General features: G+C 43.1%; 1 protein-coding gene across 1 annotated transcript; it reads left to right on the forward strand.

Annotated features, from left to right (window-relative positions):
• Window positions 1-202: 202 nt before the first annotated feature.
• Window positions 203-16587, forward strand: LOC126534612 (uncharacterized). Its single transcript, XM_050181884.3, has 8 exons — window positions 203-1263; window positions 3538-3587; window positions 3800-3881; window positions 6571-6599; window positions 9473-9527; window positions 11353-11396; window positions 15497-15590; window positions 16230-16587. The coding sequence occupies exons 1-8, from the start codon at window positions 1233-1235 to the stop codon at window positions 16367-16369; spliced, it is 525 nt and encodes a 174-aa protein (XP_050037841.1). The 5' UTR covers window positions 203-1232; the 3' UTR covers window positions 16370-16587.
• Window positions 16588-17760: the final 1173 nt, after the last annotated feature.

The following is a 17760-nucleotide window of genomic DNA, read 5'->3' on the forward strand; positions in this document are numbered from 1 at the left end:
GCCTTCGCTGATTCGATCGAAACACCAACATGGTGGAATTTTACTGCCCGCACAATAGCACCCCTGTTAGCAACTTTCAAGCCAACAGTGTAGCTCGATTCTGTGCAAAATGATACTTGGTGGCGAAATCGTTGGCCGTTGTAAAGCACTGGCTTGGTCGGTTTCGTCGACTCTGTTTGTATAAACGGCAGAAATAAAAACTGCTGTGTTTTCACTGCCGAGGAGGCGTACCGGCTGCATTTCATTCTAGTCACGTCATCCTTTAGACACAATCTCCGTTGTCGCTTCTTCGGGCGTCGTGGTTACCAAAGTGCCGTAGAGATAGACTGAGCTTGATGGCGAGAAAATAAGTGCTTCCTGCTTATATCTCGCCTACCAATAACATGGCCACCCTTATATTCAAGCTACAACTTAGACCGGCTCCGCACTTTTGTCGTATCGTAAGTACGCGCTCACCAGATCCCATCTCGTAATTCATTGCTGCTGAGTCCTGTCACGTCGTTTTGTTTTAAAAAAATACAGAAAATAAAGAAAGCAAGAGAGAATCCAAACGTCAAGGACACGCATTTAACCGAGCTTCAGTCGCAACGCTTGTCACGTGCAAACCGGTTAGGTCAGCGGAGGAAAATCCCGCACAACAAAAAAAAAAAGATATTCAACACGCGTCTCCCAGTCAGGTGAGTAAGCTTTCTAAAGCTCCTTGTTAGCGTAACTTCCTTGCAGTGTGACAGAGGCACACGTTTGTTGACGGAGCTGTAGAAAAACCAGTCGAGAGTGCCTGGAAGAAGGTTCCGGACGATGTGGTGTTACTCCGCCCTGCTTCGTGAGTTTTTGAGGCTTCGCTTCCGCCTCAAGAACGAGAACAGCAAAACGTCGGTCCGACTTCCCATGAATGAACGGGCGTGCGCCCTCAACAATGATGCGCTGCACCGCTGCCCTTCGTGTGGCGACTTGGGACTACATTCTCTCGCGTAGAGTGCGAGCTGTTCCTACCCTCCCGCCGTGCGTTACCTACGCTGTACGCAAATATCGGGACAAGTTGTGCGTGCTATGTCCTTGTGGTATTTCCTTACGGTGAGGCTCTACCACAATGCTGTGAACAACGAAAGGCGTCTGTTTCGGGAAAGCGAAACCTCGGCGCCGTGCCACTGAAAGCTCAGTGGTGGTATACATTTCGCGGTGCCATAACTTTGAGTATATAGCTCGGCAGTCTGCATTCCGAGACGGTCGCCATGCATCCTGCTGTCGTAGCAGCTCTCATAGGTGAGTCAGGTGTTTGCCTTTCTTTGCGTTTTACGGTGTACCTAGAATTCGTGATACAGTTCTGTTTTGGGCGAACATTTTGCTTATCCCTTTATTGTTTGTTAAGCCTCTTCTCAGCGCTCCCTGTGAACACGAGTTCCGAATACTGATAAGTTAACAACGGCGATTTCATTTCATGGGGCGTACAACTTTGAATCAATGAATATCCCGACGCAAGTCACGTTGCATTCCGAGTTTGTAAACAAAATGGGGACAGATTTGTTTTTGTTTTTTTTTATTCCTCGAAGTTTCTTCAAGCGTCTCCAACGGCAGGTCTTCATTGCTATACAGGGTGTTTCACGTAACTTCAGCCAAACTTTAATAATGTGCAAATGCCACGTAGCTGGACAGAACCAAGGTAATGTTGTTTGCCGCCGCTTGAAAATACTCAGATTACTTTTTTTACATCGCGCCAAATTAGTTAATTAGTCTTAATTAATCAACATTTATAATATGGTAGTTAGATGAAAAGTGTGAATGAGAAAACTGTAGAGCAACATGGGAAACTCCCCATACATATTTCCGTTCCTCAATACGCGCTACATAAATGTGTTTTTCCGAGCGGGAAAGAAGCCCGCGAATACCCGCAAGATTGCCGCGCGACTCGCCCCTCGAGGAACTTCGCGTGTATTCGCGGGCTTCTTTCACGCACGGAAGAACACCTTTATGGAGCACGTATTGAGCAAAATAAAGCTGTATCGGGAGTTTCTCGTGTCGCTCTACAGTTTACGCATTGACACTTTCCATGTAACTATAATATTTTAGAAGTAGAATTATAAATTAAGACTAACCATCTAATTAGGCGGAATGGGAAAAATAGTTCGAGTATCTCTAAGCGACAGCAAACAACATTACCTTGATCCTGTCCAGCTACGTAGCATATGCATATTTTTAAACTTTGGCTGAAGTTACTTGAAACACCCTGTAGGGCAACGAAGACGTGCCATCGGACACGCTTGAAGAAACTTCAAGGAATAAAAAAAAATTACTTCTTTTGTTCGGATTTAGTCTCAGTGGCGTTGCAGTTATGTTCTGAGAACATTTCTCCCGTTTTCTGTTGTTAGTCATTGTTTCGGGTTAGTATTACTGCTTCTTGATATAATAGATTTATCTACTTAGTATCTTCCTTTAGCTGCAGTTTTATGACGGTAGTTATACTTCGAATATTGCCACAGTTGAAGGAACACTAAAGGCAAATACTAAGTCAAGCTAAAGTGATAAATTAGTGCTCGAGAATCTCTAAGGCGTCAATATTATAGCGAACAGAGCTTTAATAATTGAGAAATCGAGGTAAATGCGGGACATGATTAGAGACTCTCCCGGGGCATTCAAGCACTTGCCTGATGACGAAAGCACTCCTCAGTTAAATTCTGTCACTAGTACTCAACAAGTCGTTGCAAAAACATCCTCGTATTGTATTGCAAGATGGAATGAAATGCTACTTACCCATTTCTATGTCATTTTTAGAAAAAAGAACTGAATGAAATTACCGTTGACAACGATGCGGGTGGTCGAAAGGTTTCGTTTTCGCTCGACTCCGTGCCGCCCACGTTTTCGCGTTTCAGTACTTTCCTGATCGCCTAGTGCTGCGCTGGTTGTGCTGGCTCGCGAAACTCGCACAAACTACAAGCAGCAGAGAATTCAACTTCCATGTGATGTCGGGGATGCCCGAACGGTCTACGCCACTTGAACAAAAAGCAGCTACAGCGGCGAATCCACCGCTCTGTCTTGACTCGATACCGCCGTTTGTCGGGCGCAGCTTTGCTCACCGACGGCAGCAAAGAGATGGCGTATGCAACGGTTGGGTGGCGGGAGATTTGAATTTCGAAAAACGTATTCGGACCCTTCAGATGCAATTGTCTCGTAAACTAAGTCTTTTCTAGGCACGAAACAAGCGTTGCGAGGTTTCTGCAATGGTATTTTGACAGTTTACATCGACTTAGTATTTGCCTTTAGTGTCCCTTTAATGAGCAGCCGCAGAAGCAACAGCAGCAGCAGCAGTATAGTAGCGTAGCATTTGCTTACTGATTCATCCGCTGTAGGAGTAGTTGGTGCATAGCTTATGAAGAAACTTGGTAGCGCCTACTCCGACAAATACTGATACAGCAAGTCATTTGGATCGCTCATAGTTTAGCTCCTGCGTTTGACGCATTTTCGCATACTTGAAGCCTGCTGTTTTTATTCGCTTATGTTCGGCCAGAAATCCCGAGTTTAATTCATGTTTGTTTTTCACAGCCTTGGTTTATAGCGGACGCGCAACCTGCACCAACGTGACCTGCACCACTGTGAGTCCTATTATTCGTGCATATTCAATTTAATTTTATTTGATATCCTAGAAAGCATAGACAAGGTTAGCCCCCTTCTGGAGCTCGAGGCGCCCAATAATACAATAAAAGACAGTATAAACACAACAAAACAATAAAAAACGTGACGCTGCACGTTGTTTGCTGTTTGCCAGTGGTGTTAACCTGAACTGCTTTTGCGTTAAACGTTTTAGAACGGCGACTGCACCGACGGAAAGATGTGCGTCACGCATTACAACTACACCTCCGGATCAAGTTGCAAGTCGCAGGGCCACTGTGAGTGTCAACATCCATTATAGTGTCTATCTTCGAAATATTTTAACTATTTCAAATATCGTGAGATCATTGGGGGCGCCTCTGAAGATTCTGTTGCGGACATCCTCGTTGAATGCCCACAGTTCGAGCAGCGGCGAGAGACATCCGTGTTTCCGGTAGTTCAAACCTAAGGTTTTTATTAAATGAAGGAAATGCAAATGACACGTATACTGAAACGTGCGATACGTAGTCCAGATGCTTCCCTTCTTTTTCTTTTTTTTTTGCAATGTGACGGAAGTTACTCGAACTATGGACGGTGAGCACATGATTTTCTCAAGTAACAATAAGAACATCGTAAAAGTGAACATTTTCGGAGTGTAATTTTGAGAACATATGCGCGCTGTCTTGCTTATCGAACCAAGTGGTATTTAGGTTTTTATATACAAACGGCTCTTTTTTTCAATTCTCTAAGTACACATTTCCGCAAAGCAACCAATGTTTTCACCGCGATACCAACGCCTAGAATAATATGTTATCAAATATATTGCCCAAGTCGGATCAACTGAAAGTGGTACTGGCTGATGTTGTTGTCATATTCAGAGTAAATATGTTTAATTGCAGCTCGAACGTAACCCAGTCATGAGCAGATACCTTATTACCGGCAACTGGCTATCGTTCTCGCGGGTCAGGGCCTGCGTGTACCCCTTTTGTTGTATGAGCAACGATCTATGTCAAAATGTGGTTTCAGACTGACTTACTTAGGAGTGACTACAAATGCCTATTTAATTCCATTGTTACTATGTATGCCTGTTCTTGTTTCTGACAGCTGAAAATGTTTGTTTTTTTTCTTTGGGAGGGGGGGCACTGTTATTGTTTCGAAAGCACATTCGGTTAATTATTTCCACAATAACTAGCAGTTTTTTCGGACGCTGTGGTGCGGGCAATGCCCCTGGCAAAGTGCCTGCAAGGAAGTGCTTGTGCTGTCAACAATAATTGAGCTTTTAGTGCCAGTAGCCATCTGCCCAACACTGGTTAATAATTCCAGAGAAAAAGATCACCGAAAGCCTCCTTCTCGGCCACAGTACACGAAATTCCATGTCACACTGTAGGCGGTGATTGTAGACAGAAACGCGCCACTATTTGAGAAACGTGTACACTATAGACATTAGCCTGGAAATGCTGTAGGCTGTAGAGGGCGCTGTGGGTGTGTCGGGCGCGTGCATGCAAAGTCCGCTGGAAGCACTCTTCAATGTAGCTACGCGGTCCCTATTGTCGGCGTCTCCGCGGCACAACCAAACTGTGCAATATACGAGTAATAATCTTTTCCCCACTCCATCCCCCCCTCCGCACCAGCTGTGGAGGATCAGCTAGTTTTACCTAAATATTGGCTTGTAATAAAATAGATACTCCTGTGCTCCAACAGAGAAAACATTTTGCGAAAAAATAAGGCTATAGCGATATACTAAAAGCGTTTTAGGAAATGTTTCCGCGAACAGTCCACGAATCGTGATTCGTACTTGACACAGCCGCCACACCATAAGTTTTCCACAACATCGTAGCGTAAGCGTGGCGCCAACTGTGGAAACAGGTTCTCGCTGGTGAACGCTAGAGAATGCGTGAGCGTGAAGCCGTTAAACGCACTGAAATACAAAAATTCATACATTCACCTCTGTCGATCTCGACCTTTCGCTTTGAACCTGATGCTTGTTTTGGGTGAGATGAGGCACAATCTAGAATTCCAAGACCTGGAGATAATAATTACGAGTTACTATTCTACAACTTTTACAAATACTTGTAAGCGCACACTAATCAACACTTCTGTTCTTGATGGAACATTTGGGGATTTTAATTTAGTTTAGTTTCGTTAACCGTTTAGCAGCTTTCCTCCCGTATTTTGTGTTTTTCTGGATTGCTCTACTCGATGTGCCATTGTAAAGAGAAAAGCTTTACTAATAAATTTGCAATATCTGTTCATCGGGCTATAATAAATGCAATAAGTGTTTTGCCAGTAATATGTGGATTGACAGCGGACTGTCATTTGCCCTTCAAAGCTCTTAGAAGCGATGGCCTTCACATTATGGTGGCTGCCCTTAGGACCTCACAAGCGAACGCTACGTAAATTTTCTTACCATAAAAATGGGCTACGTGCATTCAATACATATACATGTCGGGGTTTACGAATAGTTTATAGTGCCTATTTCGACCCCTATATATTCTGTGTAAAACTAGGCTTTAAGTGTCCGTTCTAGGCGCTTAAAACGTACACTTTTATAGCCTAAAAATATCGCTTCTAGTGCAAATTGTGTGTTCTCGATATCACCAACTTGTTGCTTTACTTCAATTTAATCGATAGTGCATTTTGAAAATACTTTATTCGCTCAGTCCCTTCATTTATGAACTGTATACGCTGCGTAAATAAACATACTGAGACGCTTCCTCATTTTTAGGCGTTACTTCCTAGTTCGTGAAGAGAAGACGATATTTTCACTAGTAGAATAATGCGAGTACTCTAAAGTGTACAGCTATTCAACTAACACATTGTTCTAAGGTCAGAAAAGCAAAAACTGTATTATGAGGTGTAATATCACTTGCAAAAAAATCACTTTGGTACTAGCGCTCATCAAATCCTGCATTTGTATTGCGTATGCCCTTTCAAATGCCACAAGATAACATGTTAAAGTTTGCTTCTTGACGTAATCTTTCTCTGCAGGCATCTCTGTCACCGGCAAGACGTGTTCGGTAGGTATTCAAGGCTTCTATGGACTACTTTAAGTTCAATTTCAGTCTATTTCTATTTATGACTACAAAAGTTGCTGAAAATCACCTGAGCCCTTAGCAATACTGCTAGTTCTGGGCCCATGCAAATGAATACAAAACACAACAGCAACTCAGGTTAACAGGTAATGTGATTTGTAAGTACAGATTCCGCTAACATTTTTGTTAGCATGATATAAATAAATGTGCTATAGCACAGGAGAAAAACCAACAGTAGCGAAATCCGTTACTATGACACTACGGAAACAAATCCATAAGGAATTATAAATTGCTTAAGAACATGAGAAAATCTTGGACTCTCGTTTATCCTCTTGGGAAGATTATTCCATATTTTCGTTGCAATATAGGCTAACCTGCGCCTACCATACAAGTTGCTGACAGGTGGTACGTTCAGTTCAATTGGATGGCATGCCGCAACTGTTACGAAAGATGACCACGCAGGAAGCTGCGAGCCACAGGAATTACCATGCTCGTATGCAGAAGTCTACGAGACATTGCATTCTCGCTCTACTAATTTCGATGAATGCCTGCGCCAGGTGGCGTAATCCATTTCGACAGCTCGAGAGCTTGAAGAGGCGCGCAGTGTATGCAAAACACATGAACATGTTATCTAGCTAACTACCATGATTATTACAACAATTTCAGGTTTTACGGAACGTCACGTAATAATGAAACCAAAGCGATCCCATTTCAATTCTGGTCAGTGTTTGGCTACATGGCCACCTTACGCCGGCTGCGATATCTTTAGAGATGCGATATGCTGAACATGCTTTGGATAGTTCTTCAAGCCGCGTCGTTTAAAAAATGCAAACAGCACCAGTTTTGAGATATCCGTCCCTGAATATTGTGGTTAACAGTGGTATAATCGATGGACCGAGAGAAATGTAGTTACACAGTACGATCGCTTATTATTTATTTATTTATTTATTTATTTATTTATTTATTTATTTATTTATTTATTTATTTGCTTGCTTTTCGTCGGTTATCGTTTACTTTGTTGGTCACAATGAACGGAATTCAGCTCTGCCAAATCACATTTGTACAGCCTGTGAAATGTTCAACGAAATAAATCGGCGCTCTAAGTGGATCGGTCTCACAGTGTGTGACTAATATGGGAAACAAAAGAATTTTAAGGGAAACTAATATCTAAAATACCAACATATTTTGACGCATGTGTTCTGCGCGGATATCTCGAAACGGGTGTGTGTCTCAGGACTTCTGGCAAATGTACATGATCCTTGCACTGGCTGGCTTCAGTTTTCTAAATGCAACGCTAGTCGTACAATAGTTAAATATATTATAATTGCTAAAATGACGTTGTTCCGTAATTTCTCCTCGTTATTTATTGCCTCTATTTAGGCGAAATTTATTGTCTCAATTTAAATTCAATCAATCTTCAATCAATCAAATAAATCTCAATCAATTCAATATCAGTATAAATTTATTGCCTTTATTGAATTTATTTATCGAATGTATTGTCTGAATTTAGATGAAATGACGCTATCTGCCTCGAACGATTTAAATAATTGGGTAGACCAAATATACGCCTCGTATAATTTGGACAAAGCGAGCACATGTAAGTATTTGACACTTGACTTTTCCTTTGCGCTATGCTTGGCCGCTACGTAGCCCCGTAGTTGATTCGCAGCAACCCCAGCACACGTTTTGACGATGTCTTTTTTTTTAATCCTGTCAAACAAGTGCTAAATATCCTCTCCTTTCACGTCAGATTACTTATTGGATCTTAAGTTGTGAATCGGTAGATGCACGCCTAATGGAAACCAGCACGAAAGCAGCACTTCTAACAATTCTTACCCAGCGAACACTTTCATCTGGCCTCCACTGTCAATGATTTAATTAAAGCGTTTTTAAAAAGTCTCTACCAACTTCTTTCTGCAAAACGTGCCGATAGACTACAATCATAAATGGCCTGTGCACTTCTAGTTCCACACTTTGTGTCGAATAATGTCGGTCAGCTCATGTAAAGGGTCCATGCAGAAGTCTAGGCTGCATGGCGCGTCAAAAATTGTTTAAAAGAATTTTGTATACAGAGGGTGTATAAACAAACTATAATTGAAGGAGACGATTCAAGAAGCGACGTGGCCTACACTGAGTCTATAGGGAGTCTGCCAACTCTCAAAATTCATTTTGTAAGAATTTTAGGTTAATATTTACGCAGTGGTAAAAGCGCTCCGAAGATGTTACCAGCAGGACGGATATATGGCTTGCTGACAATCTCACGCATGTTTGAAAACATACGCACTATTAACAGGAAAGGGAAAGCGAGGAGCAGGCTGGCAACTGCCACCGGAAGGGGCACAACGCCTGCCTACTCTTCAGAAGGGAGGTGACAGCAACACAGAAATGGAAGATAGGAAGGAGGGGAGGAAAGAAAGAGCAACTTAGTTCGCATAATCTATGCATTTTAAAGCAAATTGTACCGATCAAACACTGTCACTTTTTCTAAGCACACAATATATTTGCGAAGGTAAATAGAGAGGTGGCCTAATTAATTTTTTCTGACTATCGCCCACAGAGTTTGTCTTTTACGGAGCAGCCACTAATAAACTGAAGCTATTTTAATAAATGAATCAGTCACTCACTCACTCAATCAATCAACCAATCAATAAATGTTTATTCAACATTTTATTGATATTTGGGGCATGGACAAAACACCTGATAATGATTGGCTGGGTCTATGTCTCGGAAACATAGTATACACTGCTAGGAAGCTTGAAAGGGTACAGCGCATATATTTCTCACATTTTATCACGCGACATCATTTTTCCGCGAGAAACGCCTTCTCAGACAACTCAAAAACCTGCCCTTTATTTCAGTGTCTCGAAGGATACACCTGCCGACAAAAGGACTGCCCTAAATCACCTTACGAATGTAAGAATTCAATACTATGCATTTGTCATCACAAATGGTCTAACAAGGGATGTCTCAGGTTTGAGCGAACGTGTCGGTAAGTGCGCTTCTCTTCACCAAACCAAGGTCGCCTTATTTTTATACATACTGCCACCCTAAGATGGTTATAGCAGGAGTGGGGTACAAAATTAAGGGTACCACGCACACAGCAAAAGGAGGTAAAAAAATCAAAGGTACAAGGCACACAGCTAAGCAATAGGGAACGGGATATAAAAAAGAAAAATGAAAAAGATACGGTCTCAATACACACATATATTCATATAAACATAGTACATAATACACGGTCCTAGGAGTCACGGGCATCGACTAGTGACTGCCTTAACAATATTATCAGGCGCCAATTTTCGTATGTTAATAGGAAGCTGGTTCCACAATTCAATGGATCGGGAGAAAAAAACTATATTTGTGGGAAAGGAAGGAAGGAACGAAAGAGAAAAGCAGAAGGCAGGGAGGTTAAGCCGAATAACGTCCGGTTGGCTACCCTCCACTGGGGGAATTAGAAAGGGGAAAACAATAACAGGGAGAGAGTGGAGGGAAGGAAAGAAGGAAAGTAGCGGTGAGTTCACTGACGCGTGTGGTCTAATAGTTATTGCACTAATAGTCACAGACGTTCACACAAGCCCGTCGTCGTCAAGAATTTAAACCTTATCTCCAAACATGAGACATCTCTTGTGGCCCATTGTTCATCTGATCACTTCAGGTATCCATCTTGCCATGAACCTCAATTTTATCACGATTAAACAATGCATTGCGTATTATGTTCCGTAAACTATCGATCGCGTCGGTGCTTCGAACTCTGGGCGAAGCTGCAACTTTTCTTGTAAGGACAATTTTCCTCATCTGGTTGTTCTGTGCGCACGGAGCCTAAATCAACGTATTTTTCACAGAAAAACATGCGCACGTTTGATAAAAAAAAATATGCTCTTTGGAAAAGTGCTCTATGTGGCCCATTGGTTATAATCAATGCTCTATAAACACAGCGAGACGTGAATAAATGTGTGTGAGCGTCAGAGCCTTGTACGACGAGCTTGTCCCTAAGCGTAGTTTCGAGAATTTCCTCTAGGGAACAAATTAGGACGTGAAAAGAAAGTCACAGCATGCCACACTGCTTGTTCTGAGAAGGAAAATGAGCTTAATAATATTCCCTCGAGGAACACTTAAGATAATCTGTAAACGTACGACCTGTCTGAATCAAATCCGCCAGTCGTGCATAATGTTTTGACGCGTCGTGGCTTGGGAGTCGGCTTAATTCAATAAAGCCTCTCGGAGAAATTGTTTGAAAAGCAGGACAATGACACTGATTGCAATCTTTTAGAAAGTACTGATGATATATTTCATTGAAACATTGTGTCCCGTTTTCCGCAAAAAAAAAAAGCACGCATGACAAGCGTCGTTGAACACTCACCACGTCTTCCACCGTAAAATAAACAAAAACCTTCTATATTGTGGCAATGCTTTCTCATAAGACTGGAGTTCTGGGAAGTGGCCTTCCGATAAAAACTACATATTGCATTGCGCACCTAAATAAATTATGACACTGCAATTTTTATTGGCGGATTACATTCGTTCACTGAAGGTGTCTCTTAAGAGTTCGTGCATTCTTTTGTTTAATTAGTTAGAAGGCACATCGAGCCTGTATAAATCTAACGCACAAGTTGAACGCGGCTAGATAATTACGCTATAGACAACGAATGAAACTGGCCGAAACACGGTTTTCCGTGACCATTTCCCCTGACACCAGTCGCGCAAATAGCACAATTTTATTTCCACGGATTTCCATTTCCAGGTGTCATCATCGAAAACCACGAAACAAGATGCGGCGGTAAAAACGTGCGTATTGCCCCTCATATTTCATTTGCTATTCTGAGTGCGTCGGGCCTTGCGCAGCGTTTTCTTTGCAACTCAGATGCAGCAGCATTCTTTTTTTTTGTTATTGTTACTTTATTATTGGGCCGACGCTTGCCGGCCGTAGCTGCTACGTCGGCCTCGGTGGTGCCGGCGCATTTCAGCGATTCGCCATCGGTGTCGGCTACATGATGACGTTCTGGTATTGAGCGCACGAGGTCGCGCGATTGGCTGCGGAGTGCGGCGACCACGTTATAGCTAACGCAAAACGAACCGATCCTCGTGTACCGTGCTTTGGATACAGGTCAACAACCCCAGATGATCGAAATTGTTCCAGGGGCTACTGCGTGCCTCAGAGTCCAGTGCGCATAATGCACAATTTCGGCGCCTCCTTTTAAGCTTTCCGTAAAACTCGCAGGAGAACCGAAAATGTTACGACATCTAAACGATGCAATGTGAGCTGCTGAAAGAATGGCGAAAAAGGTAGGTGCTGCGATTCCGTAATAACATAGGTGCGCGTGCAACTTCGAATGTGAATCGAATACGATTTGAAGATACAATATCGAAGCTAATATCAAATAGTCAGATGCATACGTGTAAATTTACAGCAAGAGTATTTATTTCGGCATAATTACTTGCCGCACCTATACAGACTAGTTCAAAAAGCGACAGCTATTAGGAACACGGGATCATTTTTTGAACAAAAGGTCACTAAATGTCAATAAAAAAACTGCATTAATAGCCGCTCAACGTCTTCAGAGCTTGGTTGCAAGCAAGCTACCTGAGAATAAATGGCTGCAGTATGACAAGGTTGCATAAACGGAAAATAAATGGTTTGCCGAAAAAATGATCAGAAGTTGCAGAGCAATAAAAGCTGCTGAAAGGCTTGTGTGCCGTAGACACGTGAAAAAAAGGGAGCGCTGCTAGGAAAAGAACCCTGGTTGTAACGCAAACGATACAACTGCTACGTGACTACATTTGCAAAAACATTGAATGACAGACTGCAAGCGAAAATCGCGAGTTCTCATCTAGGCTTATACGTCAAAACCGAAAGCAAAGCTTGCATTGCCCATGTCCTTTCTGCGTCGCTTCCAAAACTTTTGTCTTCGTGTCACTTATGACAATTTGCGTGCGATTCATTGTTTAGCAGAAGAACAGTAATCCGACTTTAACAGACGGATGTTGGGAAATAATTTGTTAGTTTTGAACGATCGAAAATGACAAATAGTTCCTCTTTGTCAAAGCAAACAGCTCTAAAAACACGCACGAGAAATGAAGAAGACAGGACCAGCGCGGTCGGCGGAACAGGACAGAGTTCGTCCTGTCCGAGCTTGAAGCTTGGTTTTCGGACATTCGAACGCATCTTAATGTGAACAATGGTTCCTCGATTGTGTTTACATTGAATGTGCCGGTGAAGATCACTCTCCAATGCCGTCAGGAAATAATTCCGCAAGTTACTTTTTCAAATACGTAGGTGTAATGTACGACGCAAAAGTGAGCTGGCGAAATCACATTGATTAAGTTAAATCTAAGGCAGCATGCGCTGTTAGCATGATAAGCAAACTGGGCCGACATCACTCTGGGCTACGCGGGAAAACTATAATAATGATTTATTGCATTTGCATTCAATCAATGCTGCCATTTGGGTGCGTGCTATTCTCTGGTGGGCCAGCATAGAAGTTTAACCCCCTGGTTCTTCTGGAGCGGGAGGTTCTACAAAATTGTATTGGTTTAGTAAAAGTTTTTTACAAAGAATGTTTTATATCAAGAAGCAGGACTGCCTACTTTTCCCGACAGATTCTGCATCCTAAAAACAACAACGTATTTAAACATTTATTCATCTCCTTGGAGACGATCACATTTTATATTTATTAGTGAAATAGGGGTATCTTTCGATTAGCATTGGTCCCGCTTACATAGACCTCAGGTTTTGTTTTTACGAACTCAGCTAGATCCATCAAACGTTATTCTACGCTAGATCATTTGACCGGACAAGCCACTGCCTAATATAATGATTGAAGTGTATTATATATTTCCATCGAATGGGGGCCAAACTCCTGCCCACTGAATATTTAAATGACATGTTACACGATCATTTAACACACTTGGGAATAGATAATGTGATCGCGACTGATGCGTCAATGAGTGAGGAGAAAGCAGATGCGGGCATTTTCGTGGTCATATGCATTACGCTTTTCCGGATTTCACATCGAGATTTCTGGCTGAACTACCAGCCATTACCTTAGATCTTCAAAAACTTCCTCCAAATTATTCAACAGTGGGTATGGCGACTGATTCACTGTCACCATGCCCATCACTCACTTCATCTTCAGGCACTACTGTAGCCAATGTATTTAAATCATTAACCCCTCCAAACTTAAGCCTAGTTCGATTGGCATTGGTTCCAGGCATCGTGGTATAGTTATTCTTAAATGAAATGGCTGACGCAGTTGCGCGGATGTCTCATGATGGACCAGTTATGTCCGCTATGCCTACTTCTGCCGATGTCACTGTGGTTATAGGTTTAGAAAAAATTCCCTTTTCCATGATTCTACGAAGCTGAGAATCCCAACGCCGGAATTTAATCATTTGTACTTCTTATGGGACAATGAATGGTGTGCCACACGTAAATTAGAAATCTCCATAACAAAATCACGCTGCCGCCACCCACCATTAAAACTTTACCTACACAGTTGTGGTCTGGCACCATTCCCCCTCTGTGTCCTACCTGCCAGGAGCCAGAAAACATTGATCAATTTCCACTCGCATGCGGTAGATTTAGAAATCAGAGAAATAAATTTGAATTTTCATTCCGAAAATTGCGCATTTCTTTAACTTCTCAAAATATCCTCTCCTTCGGGGCTTCTTCATTGGGCTTTAGCCACAGGAACGTCTGCGTGGCCATTTGCGGCTACCTCTGGGAAGGCTGCCATGTTAGTCCCTGAAATCAATAATTGGATGGCTCACGACATCGCGGATAGTTTGTTCGAAATTATTCTAGTAGCATCCCAAACATATCTTTTATTTTCTTTTATTTCTGTATCCCCCAGGTCAATCATAAATTATCATAAACGTTATACCTCACCCTGAATAACTTTCTCGTTCAAGTTTTTCTCTGTCGCCATTACCTTTGACCTTTAACCTCCGGCTTCTGGGGCCAATGCCCCGTATTGCGCAAGCGCCACAAGCGAGGAACAAGCAAGCTTGTCCGGTCGTCCGTGTCTGGCGCTGTTTTTATTCGATGCATTCGTACCAACGAGCTCGCGTTCAAACCATCTTAAGTTTCCTTTTCAAATACGGGTAAAAATAGTGCGAAATATTCGATTCATACTTGAAGCCTTCAATATACACCGACCCCTACTTATACTATAGTAGAGTGTTTGTAACAATGGCTTTCTTAGAGCGGCTCCGTAAAGACGTCGCATGGGTAATGTGTGTATATATATATATATATATATATCAAACCGACTGAAGCTCTCATTCGAGAGCGTGATTGCCATTAGAGTACTACCTCAAAATATGCTCGCGTATGACACCACTGCCGTACGTGAGAAGTACCGCAGGCTGGGGCATTTTTTCTCTCCGCAGGTTGCGTCGTACGTCTCAATGCCGATAGCATAAAATTGCTGCTCTGAGGTCTCAGATTTCTTGCCATGTTTCTTTTCCTCCATTCCCATATTTCTCCCATTTTCATCAAGGTAGGTGGCGATGTGCGATGGCTTGTTGGCATTTATGTTACGATAGGTATCTATCGTCAAACGATAGCGCTGTCACTTATTAGAGATAGGTTGCAGTGCCGACTTATACAAAAACACCAGCGAGTTATTCCCATGCGTGTATCTCCGTCAGCCTTATTTTGCTTCCCTCAGGTAGCAGCGCTTTCTTTTTATCCCTAAAAAGGGACTCAAGTTTATTGGTACGTCCAGCAAAAGCTTCGAGAACGTCCAGCTTACGGGTAGCCATCGTTTAGAACCACCCACGGGACGCCGATAATTCCTGAAACTTAATCTTGCCTCGAGATGATCTCGTTGCTCACGCTTCTGAACTCCGTTCTCACCTTTCTTTTTTTTTTTTTTTCGCCCCAGGCCCCCGCCTGCAAGGACGGCGAAGTCTGCGCCTACGTCTTCCAGGACGTCTACTGCTACGAGTGTCCTTGCTACTACACGCACGATGTGACGTGTTAGTCTAGCTTTTCTCTCCTTTATTCTCTCTCCCTCTTTCTTTGTCGCTGTTAAACACTGCGGAGATCTGGCACAGAGTGCTGGAGTAAAAAAAGAAATACATCGTTCTCTTTAAGTAAATACGATATTATTTGATGTGAGTATTGCGTCATAAAAAATGCACTTGCGGATTCGAAAGCACGAAATAAGAGTGTGTGTCTTGACAGCCTTGAGGACTCAATTGCAGTGCATAATATAGACGAATTCGACAGTCTACGTACTTGTGAGCCAGCGTGAGAACTGAGTGCCAGCGTCTGAGAATTAGGTGTCTTGTGCAACGAGTTGGGCCCCCGATGGGTCCAGCCGAAACTCTGTACATGGCCATGCGGTTTGAGGGGAGCGCATGCATACCCCAGAGTTCTACCCCACCGATGCGCCCAGTGAGGTCACAAGCTGATCACGTGTATCTCAAGTTTAGCGACGAATTTGCCGTAGCTCAAAGCCGGAGCGAGCATCTGCTACTGAAAAAACTGACTCCTCCGTTCCCTGCGCCATGTGTTACGTCACTGCTGTTGGCGTTTAAAAAAAAAAATATTCGTCACTGGTTGCTCATCGGCTTTTAACGCGCTCGTGTCACTGGCACTTCCGTTGCACGCAGGTCTCAAGATCACCAAGCAACATGGCGCCTGCGGCCCGAACGCCATCGCCGAAGTCAGCGGCCGCCGGAAGTACAGCTGCGATGGCTGCAAGTCGGCCACCGCTGTGCTAACCCCGCCTACAATCAGCCCCGGACCCTGAACACTCTCCTCCGCGCGTTACGAGAAGCGAAAGAAGCGTGCATACAACTCTGGACTGCTCGTAGCCCCGACATTTCCTACCGTACAAACCCAAAATAAATGGGCCTCTCTGAAATCGACCGAAACCGTGTGCTGAGTGATTCGGCCGACAGCCGGGTAGCCTGATCGACTCATCTTCTACTGATCGTTCCAAATATTCCCTGAGAGACGTCGCTTTGCTATGGACGTTTGGTGAGACGTCACAGGCACATACAGAGACGTTCAGGCGGAGCAGCTGCCCGACTCAACCTACCACCTAGCAACGGTATAGAGTCACGTAAGAAAGAATCGAAGCCCTATTTGGAAAACATATTGGCTGATTTAGCATCTTAGTAAAGCCTAGTACTACTGCTATAAGCGAGCATTGAAAGGCTACCGGAGCGTTCTGAAACGATCAGTCCAAAAACGTTGTTGGGTCCTCAAAACATGGTTACATGTTTATGTTGAGTCCTTTTCAACAGGGCACATAGCCACGATAGGAATTGGCCACGCAAAGGAGAAATTTAATTACTGTTCATGAGTAACAATACTTTGAAAGACGCAAAGAAAAACCAATTTTATTAGAAAATATAGCGAACGTTAAAACAGAGAAATAGAACCTCTAGCACTGTAACCGGCTTGATGATGCTTCTATAAACTTATGGAGTTAACTGCAAATTGCACTATGGATGCAGGCAAACTGCGCAACTTTTGTGATAATAACAACTGTAATAGCCATGAAGAACGGAAGACGAACGTTCAAGGAAACGTCTGCGCAAATAAGTGAAACGGCGGCATAAAAAAAGGAAACAATCAACGGTTTCTTCTTTATTACAAAAAGCAAAGGTTAGAAGTAGAAAGTCCAGATCGACAATGGAAAAAAAGAATTTTTGTGATGGAACTCTGCGTCGGAGGTTGGTAAACGTAACCTCGCATTGACGTGAGAGGCATTGATCTGGGTGCCGTGGGTAACGTTCAGAACAACATTCATTTGGGCTAGATGGCGCGTACTTTAATGAGGAAGGAACGGCGCCAACTAAGACGACCACGAGAGGGAGAACGACACAGGACAAGCGCCAAATTCATCTAGAGACGAAGTCAGCGGGTAACGCAAATGCTGGAAGTCAACCATCAATAAAAGGGTGGATGACGCAGTGCAAGAGGGGTCGTTCTTGAGTATGGAAAAGGGCGGCACAACATAAATAGGTCCTAGCAGGAATGACGACGCCAGAGAACCAGATTCCCTAAGAGCGGAAGTTATCTTCGTTTACTTTTTTTTTAACGTTGCAACGACTATTGTTACATATCGGCCATTCCACCCTACACTACTAATGTAGACTTTTATAACATAGGTGAACTTACCACATTGATAAG

The sequence above is a fragment of the Dermacentor andersoni genome, chromosome 7 (assembly GCF_023375885.2).
Source record: "Dermacentor andersoni chromosome 7, qqDerAnde1_hic_scaffold, whole genome shotgun sequence".
Classification (NCBI taxonomy): domain Eukaryota; kingdom Metazoa; phylum Arthropoda; class Arachnida; order Ixodida; family Ixodidae; genus Dermacentor; species Dermacentor andersoni.

Coding starts and splice junctions, on each gene's coding strand:
- LOC126534612 (XM_050181884.3), top strand. CDS start 1,233: ATGCATCCTGCTGTCGTAGCAGCTCTCATAG. Junction 1,264..3,537: donor TGTCGTAGCAGCTCTCATAG/GTGAGTCAGGTG, acceptor TGTTTTTCACAG/CCTTGGTTTATAGCGGACGC. Junction 3,588..3,799: donor CCAACGTGACCTGCACCACT/GTGAGTCCTATT, acceptor TAAACGTTTTAG/AACGGCGACTGCACCGACGG.